The sequence below is a fragment of the Sorex fumeus genome, unplaced genomic scaffold (genome assembly GCF_029834395.1).
Source record: "Sorex fumeus unplaced genomic scaffold, SorFum_2.1 ptg000205l, whole genome shotgun sequence".
NCBI classification, from domain to species: domain Eukaryota; kingdom Metazoa; phylum Chordata; class Mammalia; order Eulipotyphla; family Soricidae; genus Sorex; species Sorex fumeus.
In genome coordinates, this window is record NW_026606262.1 from 202,275 (window position 1) to 221,698 (window position 19,424).

General features: G+C 48.2%; 1 protein-coding gene across 1 annotated transcript in view; it reads left to right on the top strand.

The window, feature by feature from the left end:
• The window catches only part of TNS3 (tensin 3), a 217,173-nt gene that overhangs the window by 176,636 nt on the left and 21,113 nt on the right, over window positions 1–19,424 (top strand). The window contains exons 19-23 of the mRNA XM_056108286.1: window positions 6,569–6,740; window positions 7,735–8,372; window positions 9,255–9,341; window positions 13,084–13,215; window positions 16,737–16,832. Coding sequence (XP_055964261.1) covers window positions 6,569–6,740; window positions 7,735–8,372; window positions 9,255–9,341; window positions 13,084–13,215; window positions 16,737–16,832 — 1,125 coding nt within the window. The remainder of the gene's footprint in view (window positions 1–6,568; window positions 6,741–7,734; window positions 8,373–9,254; window positions 9,342–13,083; window positions 13,216–16,736; window positions 16,833–19,424) is intronic.

Sequence of the window (19,424 nt, forward strand, 5' to 3'; positions counted from 1 at the left end):
TAACATGATATTTTTTTTCAGTCTTTCAGGATTCTTTACTATTTAATTTTTAGATCAGGCCACCTGCCCATATTTCTTTCCATTTTTGAAAAAAGTTTGGTTAATGGCTAATTGTGGACAAATAACAGAAGACTTATGAGACAAGGGCACCCTTAAAATAATCTTACTGCTAATAAAGTCCCCATACCAAGTGTTTTTCATTTTCTCTTTTTTTTGTTTCTTTTTTCCTCCTCTCCCTCCTCCTCCTCCTCTTCCTCCTACCCTCCTTTACCCCTCCACCTTCTTTACCGCTTCCTTCTCCTCCTCCTCCTCTTCCTCCTTCTCTTCTCCTTTTCCTTCATCTCTTCATCCTTCTTTTATTTTTCAGACCACACCCAACTATACTCAGGGCTTACGCTTTACTTCTGGCTTTGTGCTCAGGGACCACTCTTGGTGTTGCTTGGGAGATAGTTTGTTCTGCCTGGGATCAAACCCTCAGTACTTCAGTTCCTCAAAATGTTACTTTAAAATTTAGGGTGAAGTAGGCCCTAAAAATTATTGAATAGAAGCTGAGAAGGTATGTACTGTTTTTTGACTTAAGTCAAAAGAAACCAGATTTTTTTCTTTTTTTTTTAAAGAAAGAGGGCTCGAGGGCTCCGTTACCACTCTTAGCACCACCAAGCATCACCCTGAAGAATGTAATAGCTGGGGCTGGAGAGATAGCACAGCGGGTAGGGCGTTTGCCTTGCACGCGGCCTACCCAGGTTCGATTCCCAGGATCCCGTATGGTCCCCTGAGCACCGCCAGTGGTAATTTCTGAGTGCAGAGCCAGGAGTAACCCCTGTGCATAACCATGTGTGACCCAAAAAGAAAAAAAAAGTAATAGCAGAAAGAAAAATGATAAAAAAAAATCAATGTTTTGTTTTGTAAAATTCTGAAATAGTGGCACAGGAACTTCCTAGTTAACTATTTATGCCCTTGGTTTGTCTAGGATGGAAGAAGATAGGTAGGTCAGTACATATGAAGGATAGTTATTGATAGGTATCAGTAAATAAATAATAGGTAGAAGATGGGTGACAGGTTTCGGATAGATCCATGACACAGATATTGTCACTTCTAACACTTTTGTAAGTATATTTTCAAGGGACTCAAAATGGAGACTGGTTTTTTATGTCCATAGGTAACAAAACTGAAGCCTTTTTCACATAGGCAGGAGAGTATAATCTTGACCTCAACTAAATTTATATTGGTTTTTATTAAAAGTTATATAAAATGTTTAAAGGAAATCTGTAATTACTAATGCTGGTATGTAGCTCAATGATTCTGAGTCTTTACAAGATAGTTAATTTGGAGCAAGGAAGGGGTCTCCAATGCAGTGCCATCTGCCAGTGCTGGCAATCCCGGAGCTGCACCAATGCCTTTGGACCGTGTGGTGGTGGGGTAGAACTGGACTGGCCACATATAAGGATATGCCTTATCCTTGGACAATTTCTCTGGAACCTTTAAAAGGTTTTGGAGGGGGCAGGAGGATAGTACAACAGACAGTGCATTTGCCTTGCATGTGACTGACCCAGATTTGATCCCCGACATCCCATGTGGTTCCCCCAGCACCACCAGGAGTAATTTCTGAGTGCAGAGTCAGAAGTAACCCCTGAGCATCATCAGCTGTGGCTTCCTATACAGCAAGCAAAAAACAAAAGTTTTCGGAAACTAGAACTAGGAAGACAGGGAAATTTGATTTTAAGAAGTGTTCGATGCTGTGGCCTTTGTTTGGTTAGCTGCAGTTCCCTCCCTGAGTCAGAGTCCATGCTCCTCTCCTCACCTGAGCTCTCCTCCAGTCCCCTGTGCCCAGCTGCTCACCAAGGGCACAGCCGGCTGACCTACAGCCTTGTGGGAGCAGCCTGGCTTCCTTTCTGTTAACTTAGATGTGAATTGTGCACCGCAGAGCACAAATGTTTTCCCAGCTCCCACGGGACCTTCCCGCAGTAGCTTCAATGAGAACAAACATAGAGATTTTCTGGGGAAGAGCCTGTGACCCACTTTCACCCTGGTCTGGGTGGAGGAAGGGAAGGAAAGGAAGGCCGGGAGGGGCAGCCTCTGGGAGAGAAGCCCCCTGGATGTCGACAGGAAAGGGTAGCAGCAGGTGCAGAGAAAGAGGAGCCAGGGAGGTGTCAGCACACAGCATGTTGGACGGGGCGGGCTCAGGCTACAGTATACACTGGGGCTAAAAGCATTGCTCATGCAGCTCCCCCAGCCAGTACTCCCCTTGCACCATGTGGTGGCCAGAGCTGAGGAGTCAGGCCTGGCACCTGCAGAGCAGGCCCTCGGCCCCTGACAGTCTTCAGGAATGTCACCTCTTTTGTCACATTTCGGCTGGAAGAGCAGGTATACAGCAGCAGCATCTCCTAGTTTGGGACCTAAGATGAGGTGCAGGTATTGTATGGGGAAGGCACACACCTGAGTTTCACCCTCATGCACTTCCGGTTATGTTCTTGTTTGTTTCCGGGTCGGGGGCTATGTCCAGAGGTGCCCAGGGCTCCCTCCTGACTCTGCGCTCAGGGACCTGTGTGTGTGACTGCGACATTGGCCACACACAAGATGAGCAAACACCCCTCCTGCTCTGCTGCCTCTTTGCCTCCTAGGATTTTGTGTTCTTGAGTTGATATTTTCAGCAGCTCTCCAGCCCTGTGGGGTCCCTGTCACTCTGTGAACCCCAGCAGGAACAGAAGCTGTCCTTTGAAGTTATCAACCCATGTCCCCCAGTCCAGCTCCTAGCAGATGGACCACAGAGGCCTGCCGTGAGGCCCTCTTCAGCGGCATTTGTCTCTGAGGGCTGTAGGTCCAGGGCCCGGGGCTGAGCTGCTCACCTCAGGAGTCTCCTCCCGGGATGCAGGGGCAGCTCCGGCCAGGCTGTGTGCCCCAGGGCTAGCGTGAGCTGAGTTCTAACCAAGGCCCTGGAATGGAGAGTATTGGGTGCTGGTGTTGGCTGTGCTGTGTTCTGGACTGCACCCTGTGATAATGGACACGGCAAGCTTTTGCTTTCCTGCAGCCTGTTCTTTGGTGGAAATTTCATGCACTGCGACAGCAGAGCAGGATTCTTGATCCTGCCACCCCTGGGGCTCAGGGAACATGTGGCATCTCTGGCTGCGTGCGTGGGACCACTGCACTCAGTGGCAGCAGGCGCTCGGCTGAGCCATGGTTGATGTTGTGCCTGATACTCTCAGTCTCTTGAGGGTTCAGTAACCCTGGAGCAACAGCCACTTTAGACTCTCCTGGTTAGCGGTGTTACTGACTCAAGGCCCTACTGCCCCTTGGCTTGTGTCTCGGGGACTCAGTTCCACCCTCTTTCCTCACTACCAGCATGTTGCTGTATTTCTACACCATGCTTTGCATGTTGTCCTTTCAGCTCCCTGCCTTCGCAGGGGTGCTGGAGTTGCCCTGACCTGGCTTTCCTCCCAGGGGCTCCCTAAGCACACAGCTGGCTGTCCGTCCTCTAGACTGGGTGCTGGTGTGGCTCCCAGAGGGCTTCTCTCCATGCGGGCGGGCTACTCTCACCGGCGTCTCTCCTGCTGTCTCGAAGAACCTGGCACTCTAAGTGAGGGTCGATGCTCAACAAAATGCATCCTAAATGATAGGTAAAACCAAGCCAATGTCAGTGAAGTTGTGATTTCTTTACCAAGAAGCGACGTACAAGTGTGGACCATACGTACAGGTTTGTCTGTCCCCGCAGCTGGGAGGGTAGAATGGGCTTTGAGTGGCTTTCCATTTGGTCCATTCATCCAGCAGACACCGATTTATTTATTTATTTTTTTGATGATTGAATCATTGCGAATGACACAGTTACGAAGTTACATGTGATTGAGTTTCAGACGTACAGTGTTCCAGCAGCCATCCCTTGTACCTATGTCCCAGGTTCCACTGCCTTCCACCAGCCTGCTTTTGTGACTGGCCCTTTGCCCTTTTCCCCCTGTGGGTGCAGTGGTTCACAGCACTGGCCTGGGGAGGGGAACGTACATCTCAGCGCTATCCATGGTCATGGTGACAGATGCCTCCACCAATCTCACCTTCCTTTGCCAGGGCTTCCCTTCTCCCCATGTTTCTCACTGTTTTTGTCGCCTTCAGCACAAGGACAGAAAAAATGCCAGCCCCGAGGGCGGGCAGCTAGGCCTGCTCTGGGGATGTGTCGGGGGCGGTGGAGAGAGCCTGCACAGGGCCATGCTTCTCTGCTGAGCACTGCTCCTGGATGAGGCTGTTCTGTCTGTAGCCGGGCGGGCGGCGCTTCCAGGGTGGTGTGGACAGGTAGAACATTGGCAGTGGCTTCTCCGGAGAGAGAAGTTTGCTCTGTGTTTAAAACCTTAGTGCTGAAATTGGCTCTGCCCTCACACCTAATTGGGCAGGGAGTTCCTTTTCAGTTTTGTCTTTGATTTTTATTTTGTTTTGTTTTTTGTTTGTTTTGATTTTGGGGTAGGGACCGGAGCCATAGCACAGCGTTAGGACATTTGCCTTGCACACGGCCGGCCCGGCCCAGCCGACCCGATTTCGAATCCTCCGCCCCTCTTGGAGAGCCTGGCAAGCTACCGAGAGTATCTCGCCCGCACGGCAAAGCCTGGCAAGCTACCCGTGACGTATTGGATATGCCAAACACAGTAACAACAAGTCTCATAATGAAGACGTTACTGGGCCTGCTCGAGCAAATCGATGAACAACGGGAGGACAGTGCTACAGTGCTACAGTGGTTTTGGGGTCTTAGCCTGGCTCTACTCAGGGCTCACTCCTCGCTGTGTGTTCAGGGGACAATTGGAGTGTCAGGGATCAAACCTGGGCCAGCTGTTTGCAAGGCAAGTGTCTTACCTACCATACTATCTCTCCGCCCTGTGTCTTTGATATTTATAAATAAAAATATAACTATTTGATTGTTATAAATAAAACTTCTAAATGACTATAGTTAAAAAAACTTTTTCTATTTAGTTTTTATGAATTAAAAAATTTATAACTTGATTGCTTTTGTGATCAGTTTTAATCAATAAATACAATCAAATAAACTTATTGTGTACCTTAAATTATAGATAGTTGATAGGTAGATGGTTGTGTGGATGGATAGGTAGCTTGATAGATGACTGGGTAGGCACATACTCCTGCCCACATGTCTACATACATATCTGCATATTCAATACAAACACATACATATACAACATAAATATACACACATACACAGAGATACATATATATAGATACATACATGCACATGTATATACACATATATATGTGCACACAGATACACTCCTATACGTGTCCAAACCTATAGGCTCTAGAAGGTTCCCAAAAGGAAAGTCTTATTTCTCTTAGGCCAAAGGTTTGCATTCAGTGCCGGCTGATCTCTCTGGGACATGTGTTTAGGAGAGCTCATTGTGACTGGCAGAGCTCCCAAGGGCCCTTCTAGGAAAGAAGCTTGAGCAACTCTGGTTTGTTGTTAGGGTCCCATCTCGATGCTACTCCAGTTCCTTATCTGGTTTTTTGCACCAGTTCCATTCTACTTCTGGTTCTATGTCTGATGTAGGAGAAAGAGGGGGACATTTTTGCCTTTGATGTCTGAGTCACTTCTTTGCAGCCCCTTCTTTTTCTCTGAGAACTTGAACCATCAAGTCCTAATGCCAAGGTGGCTCTGAACCCCGGCTCCTACCCCCTTCTACTACCAGTGGACTTCCTCCTCTGCTGTGGGCCCCTGGGAGAGTCGGAGGCTGTGGGAGAAGCTGTAGGATGTGCCTCGTGCCACTCCCTTCCTGCGACTGATAACTTGGTGACATGGAATTTTTCTGTTATTCTTATCAGTCCTCCAACATTTTCTAGGAGGAAGCCACATGTCTAGTTCTTAAAGTTTACTTTGTTTTGTTTGTTTTTGTTTGGGAACCACACCCGGACCAGACTTATGGACCACTCCTCAGTGCTGTGAGACCATGGGGAGTGGGGATCAGGCTAGGCTCAGCCACATGCGAGACAAGGGCCTTAACACCTGTGCTCTCCTCTCTGTGCCCTAAGAGCTAAGTTTTCTGTTTGTTTGGTTTTGATTTTGTTAAAGGGGGCAGGTTGTAACCCTCAGAACTGACAGAGTTGTTGTACCATAGACCGAACCTGAGTTTTATCAGGGAAAGTCCATAAGCTCTGCAGCCTGGGCCTCAGAACAAATCAGTTGTGCATGGGGCTGCTTCTCCGTCTGGTGTGATGGGATGGGGTGCTCTTTGCACCTCCAGGAACGTCTTCCCGGCAGGACCGTTTTGCATGAGCTGGAGATGAGGAGCATTGCAGGGACGTCACACAGCCTAGAGGGAGCTCAGGAGATGACAGGACGAAGTGTTTCCCTCATTGGTTGTCATAGTCACCTGACAAGGGACACTCTGCTCAAAGCTGCAGACAAGACTGACCTTTAGGTGTCCTGGGATCTATAAAAGTGCGACAGCTGCAGTTCAGTGTTGGTAGGACTGGGCCCTGCTGGACAGCGGGAGACTCAAAAGAGTTGACAGCTTTCCTCACCTAAGGGCCGCAGCCCTGGCTCGTGTCACCAAGGTCTCTCTGCTCTTGTTTCCTTTTCCAGAACGACGAGGCTGTCCTGAGAGTCTCGGTCACACTGTGGGGATGTCAGAGAGCCCCGTTGGACCAAACCCCGTCACGCTTCGGGCCGACCTGCCGCCAGTGCCCTCCTTCCAGCGGACCTTTGCATCGTCCTGCACCATTGCCAGCAGCGGCCCTGGCCAGTGCAGGGACAGGTAGGAGTGGGCTCCTGAGAGCTGGGGGAGGGGTGGCAGGGCGAGTCCTGTTTCAAGACTGCCCTGCGAATGCAAAGGAACATCTTCAAACATTACTGGAGCGATAGTGCAGTGGGCAGGGCCTTCTGTGTGGCTGACCCGAGTTCTATCCCTAACACCTCATGTGGTCCCCGAAGCCCGTCCTTGAGCACAGAGCCAGGAGTAAGCCCAGAGTACTGCCAGGTGTGGCCCCAAATCAACAACGCATAAAGTTCCTGACAGTGCTCCCTCACTGTTCACAGGCTCCCACATTCCTGGGCACTTAATTGGGTGACAGTGAAGTCTTGGGTTGGCGAGCCGAGGACAGAGCGTCCATGGGAGTGATGCTGAGCTGACATTAAGAAAGGTGCTAGGAAGTCATGGGGATTTGTTTCCTGAGTCACAGTGGCCAGGTGTGGAAGGGGCCCTGCCCAAGGCTGCAGATCGGGAATGAGTCGCAGGGCAGGGAACCAAGGCAGGGAACACAGTGTTTGGCCAAGCCTAGGACCCTGTCAGAGTCACATGAAGCATCTTCCTTGGTTTCGGGCCCATAGATGCACACACATACAGACACATACACACACCCGCATACACACACACACATGCACACACATACACACACCCACATACACATATACACACATGTGCGCACACACACATGCAAACACATACATGCACACATACATACACACACTCACATACACATACACATTCCTAGCACACAGGGCTGTGGTGAGGTACACTGGGGCACAGTTAGGAGAAGTGTGGTCCTGGAGAGTGGAAGGACAGAAGGACCTTTGCCAGGTGAAGAGCAAGGAGGAAGAGAATGGCAGATGGGAGGCTGCAAGAACCGAGTCCTGTGCAGGGGAGCCGGGCTCTGGGCTCCATTATCACAGGAATCACAGCACAACACTGCTGATGCTGAGTATTTCCCTGGGCTGGACCTTGTCTTACAGTTGATTTGTCTCTTGCACAGCTCTTCCTCAGCTGAACACCCATGGGTGGAGAACACTCCCTCAGCCACACTCAACCTGCTGGGAACCAGCCGGCCTGCAGGAGGACTCCTTGGTGCTAGCGAGTTCACCAACCCTGGCAAGGATGGTCCCGGACAACCCCACTTCCCACCTGCAGAGCTCCCGGTCTCTTTCCACAGTCAGGAGCTGCCCGTGGTGGAGCTTCCGGAAGTGCTGGGCACACAGAGTGGCCAGACCTCCCTGTCCTTTGGCACTGCCCCCCTGGGAAGTGCTCTCCCCTCCCGGGAGGACCCAGCAGCTCTGATGGCCAAGTCTCACGAAGGGTCCCAGCCTCCCAGACCCTCGAGGCCCGTCGTGCCGGCCACTGACAGTGGCTTCCTATCCCACGACTTTCTCATGCTGGTGCCTGGACACAGTGGCCAGCACAGTTCCGTTGTACAGGGCCAGGGGCTGACTCTGCCTGGGCAGCCTCCTCTCCCCGAGAAGAAGCGGGCCTCGGAGGGAGAACGTTCCCTCGGCTCCATCTCCCCCTCCTCTAGCGGTTTCTCCAGTCCCCACAGTGGCAGCACCATGAGCATCCCTTTCCCAAACATTCTTCCGGACTTTTCCAAGACTGCAGAGGCAGCAGCACCTTCTCCAGGTAGGTGGTGGGCATGAGCCACAGTGTTCATTTGTGCAGAAGGGTCCGTGGTACTTACTCAGTGGCCCTGGTGAGAGTCTCACTGTGTGCTGGGCTGAGGTCTGCAAGGAAACCCTGAGCCAGCAAGGGGTAGATTTTCACCTTGTGAGTCCAAAGCAAAATACAGGCCTAGAGCTTCGTGCCAGTGTATCTCAGTTTCTGCATGCAATTTATGTCAGATTCATTCCAAAAACAGAAAATGCAGATATCTGCAAGAGGTTTATTTTCTTTGCAGTCAGAATCATTGATATTTGAAGGTAACTTAAAAAAGGTAAATTCACTCAAATATTAGTGGGCTGGAGCGATAGCACAACGGTAGGGCATTTGCCTTGTGTGCAGCCAGCGCGGCTGCTCCAGGTTCGATTCCTCCACCCCTCTCGGAGAGCCCGGCAAGCTACCGAGAGTATCTCGCCCGCACGGCAAAGCCTTGCAAGCTCCCCGTGACGTATTCGATATGCCAAACGCAGTAACAACGAGTCTCAAAAATTGAGACGTTACTGGGCCCGCTCGAGCAAAATCGATGAACCACGGGAGGACAGTGGACAGTGGATTAATTATGAAAGATCTCAGATGTACAGACAAGAAACTGATTCCTGTTCTATAGTTCCATGCTTCCAGTGTTTGCTTCTGTCTGTCTGCATATTACCGAGGCAGAACCCCCGAGTACATTCTGCTCTCCTGCTGCTGTGCTCTGGTCTGTCACTGCCTCGAGCCAGCAATGCTGTGCTTCTCGTCACGGTCCTCTCATGTGGGGTGGGTCTCGGAAACTTTTGCTCCTCAGGAGCTGTGAGTCTGCAAGCCAGACACAGTGCGCAGTTAAAGTTTTTAAATTCTTTCTTGCAGATAATTCAGGTGACAAGCATCTGTCTGTGAATTTTGTCCAAGATACATCCAAATTCTGGTACAAAGCAGATATCTCCCGAGAACAAGGTAAGGGAATGGGAACATCAGAGCCTCCTCACTGCCACAGAAGGCTTAGGACAAGATTTCTGCCTTGTGACTGTCTCTGGGGGAGAGGCTGGGTTTTTTAAAGGTTAGGGGCAGCTGTGTCCTGGCAAGTACTAGGTTCCAGCTGTGGTTGGTGATCAGTAAGGGGTGGGAGCCATGAGGTTGCTGACATGTAGTGTGAGATTTCTGGAGGTGTTCGATAGCCAAGGTCTGCTGCATTACAAGCCAGATGGCAGATGGTGATGAGGAAACGACCCCAGTCTCCATCCAGCTCAAGGTACCAGAACCAAGGGTTGGGAGAAGGGACGACGTGCTCAAGCGAGGCCGGCAGGACTTCTGAATGTTCCTGGGGTCCAGCTATTTTCCTGTAGCAAAATCCATTGGATCTTTGTGAGAAACTGAGGGCTCCCCCCAGCCCCCCAGGACAGACCTCGGCAGAGATGGACGCAAAAGTGCAGGCCATTCTCTGAAGCAGCCCTCTGGGTCTCGTAAAGGAAGTGGGCAGGCAGCTGGCCAGTACCCAGCATGCCTGGGTGCTGATCTGAGAAAGGAATGAAGCAAGAACTAGCCATGGTCAGCATGCAGCTGGCTTCTATGATGCCTTGTTAGCTCAACTTTGGAAAAAAGTCATCTAGTGCTGTCCCTTCTCAGAAGTGCAGTTCACTGGCAGGAAAACACTGTCCAACTTTCTCACTGAAATGCATTGTTGATAGTAAAAATGGCAAGAATGTGTACTTCTTCCCAGGAGCTCAATGAGCTTATTGTCTTCTTATAGAGGGTGGGGAAGGAGCCCTTGGTGCAGACTGCGGCTCTGAATCTGCCTTTGTAGCTGTGGTGCTCCCATGCGGAGGGCCTCCGGGCTGCCACTTGCTACTTTCCCGCCCTTCCTGCCTTCACAAGAATCCCAGTGACTGTGGCCATTAACACAGGCCCCTCGACAGCTCACCCAGCTGCACAGGCTCTGAGTAAGGAGCTCCTGGGTGACCCCCTGATTCTGCTGCTGTGGCTTGGAGATGAGGGGACTGGACAAGCTCTGGAGGACGGAGCTGAGCTGCCTCTGGCTTCTGACATAGGCTGACTGTTGGGGATGCAGGTGACAGAGCTGGTGCCAGGCCGAGGGCTGAGTGTGGCAGGTGCACATGCCACCGGTGGGCTACATAGCAGTAGGAACTTCGATTGTCCTTTGCCTAGTCTCAGCCACACGTTTGAAACCATTTCTTGGGGAAGCCCCATGTCAGATGAACTAAGATGTACATCACTGTTGGTTTTTCGGTTGGGATCTACAAGCACATCTGCCATCGTCTGGATATTTCATGCCGCAACAGCTGCTGCCCAGGGCGCACAGCTTCCTATGTGAGAATGTGCCCATGGGTTTGGTTTTGTTCCTCATTTCTGGGAAAAGCTATAGTGCCATTTCAGGGATGGACTAAAAGGAATGTCATCCACAGAACCTTCGTTAGAGCATAATTGCTCCTGCGTCACGGTGGCAAGATTACTTTGAGATTTTGTTTCTGGGATTGACATAAAATACCTCAGGAGGTAAAAGAGGTCACAAAGTCAAATCAAAATGAAACCAGCTTGTCCCAGCTGCAGTCTCCAAGGGTCTGCTTCCCTTGCTGCCCCAGAAGGCACCTGTTTGAGCGAGCGAGAGGGACGAGATAGAACTATCCCAGTGGTCTTATCCCAGAGCCTGGAGATAGGGATGGAACTGGACTTGTGAAGACTGTGGGCTTCACTGCTGGGGCAGAGGCCCTGCCATTACCCTCTGTCTGTCTGTCTGTCTGTCTGTCTGTCTCTCTCTCTCTCTCTCTCTTTCTGTCCCCCGTCTCCCCCTTATCTACCTCCTTAACTGAAAGGTGGCATTTTCATGACTGTAAACTTGTGTTTTTTTTGTAGTTGAAATCCCTACCTTTTCTTTTTTTTAATCTATAAATGGTAAAAGTCTCTAGACTTTTGAGATCTGTTTCTGCTTCCAGAGAAAATTCTGGTCTGTTGAAAGTATCCAGCTTGGACTTTTACCCTGACCCCCTTATTTCATGTTATGGACCATTTATTGTCTAAAGCCAGTAGGATTGGCACCTTCACTTCTGTCCAGTGGGGGCTGGTGACAAATAGTGAGACATACAAATACACAGGGACACACACACACACACACACACACACACACACACCCCACAGACTGTCCAAATTTTAGGAACACCTGGGCAGCCCTGAGTGAGCCCACAGACTGCCCATTTATTCAGTACAATATTGCTCCCCCCCGGATCCCAGCACAAGGTATTAAGTTGAGAGACATTACGGACAGTTATTGAGCAAACCCAGACTCAGTGAGTCCATTCAGAGCAGAGCCAGAGTGCCAATCAGCCCACACATTAAAGTATTAAAGTGGCAAATGCTTGGGACTTGTTGCCCTTGTTTACAGTTCTTTTCTGAGTGCATTTTTTCTCCTTGTTTTTGTATTCCAAGACTTAAGCTGCATTACCCAGGTATTTTCTGACCCTGGGGATGCAGTTAGGGGCTGATTTTCTACAGTCTCCCAAGGCCTGGTGTAGAGATACATAACTCACAGTGTGACCTATGGGCGCAAGGAAACATGTAGCACTGTAGCACTGTCATCCCGTTGTTCATCGATTTGCTCAAGCGGGCACCAGTAACGTCTCCATCGTGAGACTTGTTGTTATTGTTTTTGGCATATTAAATATGCCACGGGGAGCTTGCCAGGCTCTGCTATGTGGGCAGGATACTCTCGGTAGCTTGCCTAGCTCTCTAGAAGGGATGGAGGAATCGAACCTGGGTCGGCTGTGTGCAAGGCAAACGCCCTACAAAAGGAAATTATATTTTAGGGGATTCTTTTAAAGATTTTTGTTTCATTTTTGTTTGGGGCTACACCAGTCTGTGATCTGGTGTTACTCCTGGCTCTGAGCTCAGGGATCACTCCTGGCAGTGCTTGGCGGACCATGTGGGGTGCCAGAGATGGAATCCAGGTTGACTGTGCGGAAGGTGAGCATCATAACTGCTGTCCTATACCTCTGTCCTTACCTAGATGGGGCCATTGTGTCCAGCTCAGCTTAGCCATCAGCTCTTGACTGACACATTACAGAGGTTCCCAGACTGACAGGAGAGGTTGCCAGCCACTAGAAAGAACAGCTGCATCTTTGTCATCCTGTGGCAAATCTTGGAATTTGTATTCAGTAACTCTAGGGGATGGGAGGTGTTTTTTTGATGAAATGTGTTTGGTGATTTCTTTCATTTTCTCCTGTTGAAGGGACGTAATCTAAAACCTCTTAAGAAAATGCCTAAAATGCCATGTGAGGACATGACCCCCCCCCCCCCCCCAACCAGGCCACAGCAGGGGCAGCAGAGAAGCTAGTGTGGTCTGGCTCCTGGACCTGCGTGTCATTGTTTGTGTTCCAGAGGGCTCCATGGTGAAGGAAGAGCTGGCTAAAGAGACTAGTGTCTCAGATCTGAAGAAGGGCCTTCATGCACTTCCCCTTTCATACCCAGACCCCTCCTTCGGGACCCCACCCCCCACTCCAACCCCCCTTCTGCCTCATTGCACATGTAGAAGGATTCTACTCAACCAGACTGCTCACCCAGCTGTACTGGACCCTGGCTGGCTCCTTCTTACCATTTGCATAAAGAGAAAGGGCATCTCATGACATTTTCCTCAGTAGGGTCTTGCATCTTGCAAATACTCAACATACCCTTCCTCCCCTTCTTTCAGCCATTGCCATGCTGAGGGACAAGGAACCTGGCTCATTCATCGTCAGGGACAGCCACTCCTTCCGAGGTGCCTACGGCCTGGCCATGAAGGTGGCCACTCCACCCCCGTCAGTCCTGCAACTGAACAAGAAAGGTAGGCATCGGTGTTGATCTGATGGTCTATTGGGCTAACCTCTGCCGAGTGCCAGTGTGCTCTCAGATGATTTAGCACTATACTATCTTTACTCATTTTCTTCTTAGTATTTTTTTTAGGCATACTTCACTAAGGACTGCCCTGGTTCAAGAAAGAATGTTAATTATTTGGAATTTTTATTTTATTGATTGAATTAACCCATCTACTAATAGAAATCAGGTTTCCTCTAAGGCCTTTGACCGCAGCCTGCTTTACTTCCCACTGGTATCTACCCCTCATCGGTCCCCCCTCCCCCCATGTTTTCTTAGTGTCTCTCCAGTGATGCAAATAGAGAGCATTCATATTTTCTTGTAGACATACTATACTTTGTACACTTCTTGCATCTCCACTCAGCACTTCAGTGGGTTAAAAGTGATCCTGGAGATTAGGGCTGAGGCTTGAGTTGAATCACACATGTGAGAGCCTGGGTTCAGTCCTGGCACGAGGGTGCACCCTCCAGACCACTGGTGTCACCTCCACAATAATATGAACGGTATCAGAAAGGCAAGTGAATCACCAGATGATTGCTTGTCAAGGGAGAGGAGAGTGTTTTCCCCTCCTTTGTGTTAACACTGCAGAATATCCACCAAATTATATATAGATATAGACCAGTTACCTACCAGTTACCTACTTACTGATTCTTAACACTTTTTATCATGCAACATAGCTACACACAGCCCATTTGCTCTGCCGACATGAACAGCTCAGTATGGCTAGGAAGCAGACATGTGTTGGCCGCCACCCCTTTTCAGAAAATCCCTGCTTGCTTTTTCTTTTGGTATCGGAACCCACCTCCACTGTTTATTTTATCCAAAAGATCCCAGAGTTACCTAATTGGGAATAAAAAAGAAAAATCAGCAGTTCATGCTAACACCACCAGTTTCGATGTGATATCTCCATGTCTTGTCACAGTGACAAACTTGTCCCCAACAACACCACTGTGCTACTCATTTCCTGTCCCAGTATACACAAAATGTGCTCATTTCCATTGAGGACAAGAGGCCTACTCAGTGAATTGCAGGCTTTATTCAGCATCATATGGGTGTTTTATTATAGATTTGGGGGAGAGATTGGGTTATACCTCACAGTGCTCTGTGCTCAGGAGTGAGCCCTAGTGGTAATTGGGAATCTTATACATGACAGGATCAAACCAAGGTCAGCCCTAGGCAAGACAAGGCCATTCCCTTCTTCGGTGTCTCTGGCCTCATTCTCTGTTTAAAATGGTACGTTGTTCTTTGTCTCTTAATCTCGTAATTGCCAAGTTCCTGCCCTGTGGTTTGAATAAACTGACTTCTGTGTATCCACTCTTGGTGGTAGGTTAATCTCACCTTTTCTGCCCTTCTTTACCACTGACAGAAAAGGGGAAAGATTCTTTATAATGACAGGAAAGGTGGAAGGTTTTTCACACTCTTGGTCCCCGATCCCTACAGGATGATGTTGGACCTGAGCCTGAGATCACTGTTCTCCTCAGAAGGCCGTTGGGTTCACAGGAGTAGGGGACCCAATGAACAGGTTTCCAAATCATTTTGGTTAGGGAGCTAATTGACCTCCCTCCCACTGCCTTTACTCATGTTTCTTGCCCAGCTCCTGAGAGGGTTTATCTAAGTCTTGGATGAACTTCTCCAAAGTTTCTTGGAGAAAATCCCCTTGGACTTAGACCTTAGAGAATGAGGTTTGTTGTTAAAGTAGGCACTAGCAGGTTTTTTTTTTCAGGAATAGAAAAGGTCATTTTGTCATAGTAGTGTTGTATTCTAAATGGATGGGGTGAGTGGTGAGGTTGGGAAGGAACCCGGGGCTCAGACCCCAGATCTGTAGATTTTGCATGCTAAACAGGAGAAGATTTTGTGTAGGTCAGATAGAACTGGTAAGCTCTCAGAAGCTGGCTTAGCGTGTCGACTTCCCCCATGGGAAGCTCCACCAACACCTGACTGAGTAAGGGCTTCAGTGGCTGAAATGTGACTCACTCTTACTGTGAAGAAGGATCTAAGGCATTTTCCCGAGCATTTGATCTGCTTGGGAACAATCTGAATGACAAGGAAAATCTCTGGCTGGGGGGTATCTATCAGTAGATGGGTGGGGGGGGAGCGCCTCTCTGGCTCCTTAGCTTCAGTTCACTTTAAAAAAAACAGCAGATTTTTTGAGTTTGTTTGTTTTGTTTTTGCTTGAGGGGCCAGAGTGATGGTACAGCAGTTAGGACCTTTGCTTTGCATGTGTCCACCCTAGGTTCAGTGCCATGTGTCCCATGTAGTCCCCAGAGCCCACCAGGAAAGGGACACCTGAGCACAGGAGTAAGCCCTGAGTACCGCCAGGTCAGGCCTCCCTTTCTCTTTTTTCCTTTTTCTTTTTTTCATCATCTTTTTGAAGATATGGAAGATGGTGGCTGAAGGTTCTTCTTAACTCCAGTCGGGCATCCGCCACTCAGCCTGGCTGTCCCGCAGTATTAAGATAAAGGTCACTAAACAGGCTTTTAGAATTGGAGGTTTCAGGACGTGCCAGAGACCAAGTCGGCCTTATTTCGTTGTCCCTGGATTTCGCATTCAGATTTAACAGTGCAAGGACAGATTTGAGCGGGATATGACAGGAGAGAAGCGAGTGGATAAGCCACCACCTTCCTCTGAATCCAGGAAACAGCACAGGTACAGAGCTCAGCATTTTCTCCACAGGGACCAGCCTCTGGGCCCCCCGACTCCCTACCATCACTGGGGTCCAGACCCTGTTTCCTGGCCCATGATAGCAGAGGGGCTACTTACCTCCCTCATCCCAATGACAGAGAGCTCTTTTCCCCATTTTTATTTTTTTTCAGCCTCTTACGGAATCTGGTCATTTCCTGTTAGGGCAAGAGTTCTGTTCTTGAGAAATAGAGCTATTTTGTGTTACTGTTGTTTATACTTGTCTTTGGGAGCCTACTTTGGGTAGTGTAAACCAAATCCACTCGAGTGAGTCCTAGGTCAGGAGATTTCCAACTCAGGAATGCTGAGGGTCCAGGCAGACAGAGGGAAGGGTCTGTCTGACGTGTTACCTGCACCATCACCTGCTCTCCTCTGTCTGTGTCTGCCACTTCCCTCTCGGCACTGCACTGCCTGGCCTCTCTGGGCTCTGAGCACTGTGGACAGGCACACAGTGCGTGGCGTCAGCTGCATGGTGGCTACAGACCGCTGGGCTTGCTCTGACAGGGGCTCCTGGGTATCACAGTCTGAGCCTTCTAGACTCCACTCTTGAAGGGGGTGGAACTGAGAACCGCATTCCTCTTGGCTGCCAGCTCCTTCCCTTTGCTAAAAGTCTCTTGGGAGCATGCTTGAGAATGTGTTGGGTGGTGCCCAGTGGCTGCCCTGAAGCTCAGCTGCTGTTCCTTAACAGTGCTCTGCCCAGAGCTGCTTCACATCAACCGTTCCGGTTTCTTATTCTTCACTCTCCTTTTCTTCTCCATACTTTTATTATTAAAAATAAAAGTAATTTTTTCTTTCTTAAATCTCTTACCACAGGTGGAGATTTGGCCAATGAACTTGTTCGGCACTTTTTGATTGAGTGCACCCCAAAGGGTGTGCGGTTGAAAGGGTGTTCCAATGAGCCATATTTCGGTGAGTCGCAAGTTTGCACAGATCTTCTTTGCATGCAAGTGTGGACTATTTATACTCTCCCTGGGGAGAGCTGTTCCCCTCCTGCTGCTTCACTCCTGGCATTTACTTATATTTCCCAAATCTTAAATTTCTCTAATCTGGATTATCAGTGACCTAAAATAAAATTAACTGGTTCTGAATTTGTTCTGGAAAGCTAAAACACACCAAAAGAACCCTACTGGAAGTGGAAATTCAGTTTGGGTCCTGCCATCCTGAACCTCCTCTCCCCTCCCATTCCCCCTGAAAATGGGGTCTTCCTGACCTTGCTTGCTTAGCTGGAAGTCTACTTGAGCTGCCCAGGTGAGACAGGTACTAATGTCAGTGAGATAGGGCTGATACATTTCAGTACCATAAACCATGGAAACACTTTACTGAGCCTATGTGGTAAAAGTTGCAACTGTCTTGCTCTCAACTTCCCTAGTTTCAAATTATGCAAGGTCATTATGAATTAAGACATGAGGGTTTTTACCCTCCATGTCATTGAGACTAAAGATATCTTCAAAGAGGACACTCCACTGGCCAACCAAGTGGGAAGCAGACATAAGCAGATGGGACTGCCTCAAACTGAGAAGCTTCTGTACCTCAAGAAGACACAGTGAACGGAATTCAAAGACAATTAACAGAATGGGAAAGGACATTCACCCAATACACAGTTGATAAAAGGTTGATATCAAGGACTTACAAGGCACTGCTTGAACTCTACAAAAAGAAAACATTGAACCCCATCAGAAAATGGGGCAATAAAATGAACAGAAACTTTCTCAAAGAAGAAATTCGAATGGCCAAAAGGCACATGAAAAATGCTCTTAATCACTAATCATCAGGGAGATGCAGATCAAAACAACAGTAAGATATCACCTCACATCATGGAGACTGGCCCACATCCAGAAGAACAAAAGCAACCAGTGTTGCCGCGGATGTGGGGAAAGGGACTCTTCTTCACTGCAGGTGGGAATGCCGACTGATTCAGCTGTTTTGGAAAATAATATGAACGATTCTCAAAAGATTAGAAATTGAGCTCCCAGAGAGAAAAACCTAATAAACCGAATCAGAAATGAAAAGGAGGACATTACAACAGAAACTACAGAAAGTCAAAGGACCCTCAGGGAGTACTTTGAGATGCTTTATGCCACGAAACATAAAAACCTCGAGGAAATAGATAAATTCCTAGATTCCTATAGCCTCCCAAGATTGAAACCAAAGAAGACCTGAAATACCTGAACAGATCTATCACCATAAAGGAAATTGAAACAGTAATAAAAAGTCTCCCCATGCACAAAAGTCTTGGCCCAGATGGATTCACTGGTGAATTCTTCCAAATCTTTAAAGGGGACTTACTCCCAATCCTCTTTAAGCTTTTCCACAATATTGAAAGATCAAAACACTTCTGAACAGTTTCTACCAAGCAAATATCACCCTGATACCAAAAGCAGACAGAGATACCACAAAGAAAGAGAATTACAGGCCGATATCCCTGATGAACACAGTTGCAAAGATCCTCAACAAACTATTAGCAAATAGAATCCAATGACTCATCAAAAAGATCATACACCATGACCAAGTAGGATTCATCCCAGGGATGCAAGGATGGTTTAACATTCAGAAATCAATCAACATAATCCATCATATCAACAAAAGAAAAGATAAAAAGCATATGATCATATCTATTGATGCAGAGAAAGCATTTGACAAGTTCCAGCACCCGTTTATGATAAAAACCCTCACCAAAATGGGTATAGAAGGGACTTTCCTCAATATAGTTAAAGCCATCTAACACAAACCTATGATAAGCATCATCCTCAATGGGAAAAAACTAAGAGCCTTCCCTCTAAATCAGGGATGAGACAAGGATGCCCACTTTCTCCACTGCTGTTCAATATAGTACTGGAAGTACTTGCCATAGCGGTTAGGCAAGAAAAAGATATTAAGGGCATTCAGGTGGGAAGAGAAGGAAATCAAGCTCTCACTATTCACAGATGATATGATACTATATTTAGAGAACCTTATAACCTCTACCAAGAAACTCCTAGAAACAATAGACTTGTATAGTAAAGTTGCAGGCTATAAAATCAATTCCCAAATGTCCATGGTCTTCCTATATGCAAAAAGTGAGAGAGAAGAAAGTGACATGAAAAAAAACAATCCTGTTCACAATTGTACCCCAGAAAATCAAGTACCTAGGAATCAGCTTAACTAAGGAAGTAAAGGACCTGTACAAAGAAAACTACAAAACGCTACTTCAGGAACTAAAAGAGGACACGAGAAAATGGAAAGATATCCCCTGCTCATGGATCGAGAGAATTAGCATTGTCAAAATGGCAATTCTTTCCAAAGCATTGTACAAATTCAATGCGATCCTTAAAAGGATACCCATGATATTCTTCAAAGAAATGGAGCAAACACTTCTGAAATTCATCTGGAACAATAAGCCCCCACGAATAGCTAAAGCAATTCTTGGGAAAAAGAAAATGGGAGGGATCAACCCCCCCTAACTTCAAACTCTACTACAAAGCAGTAATAATTAAAACAGCATGGGACTGGAACAAAGGCAGA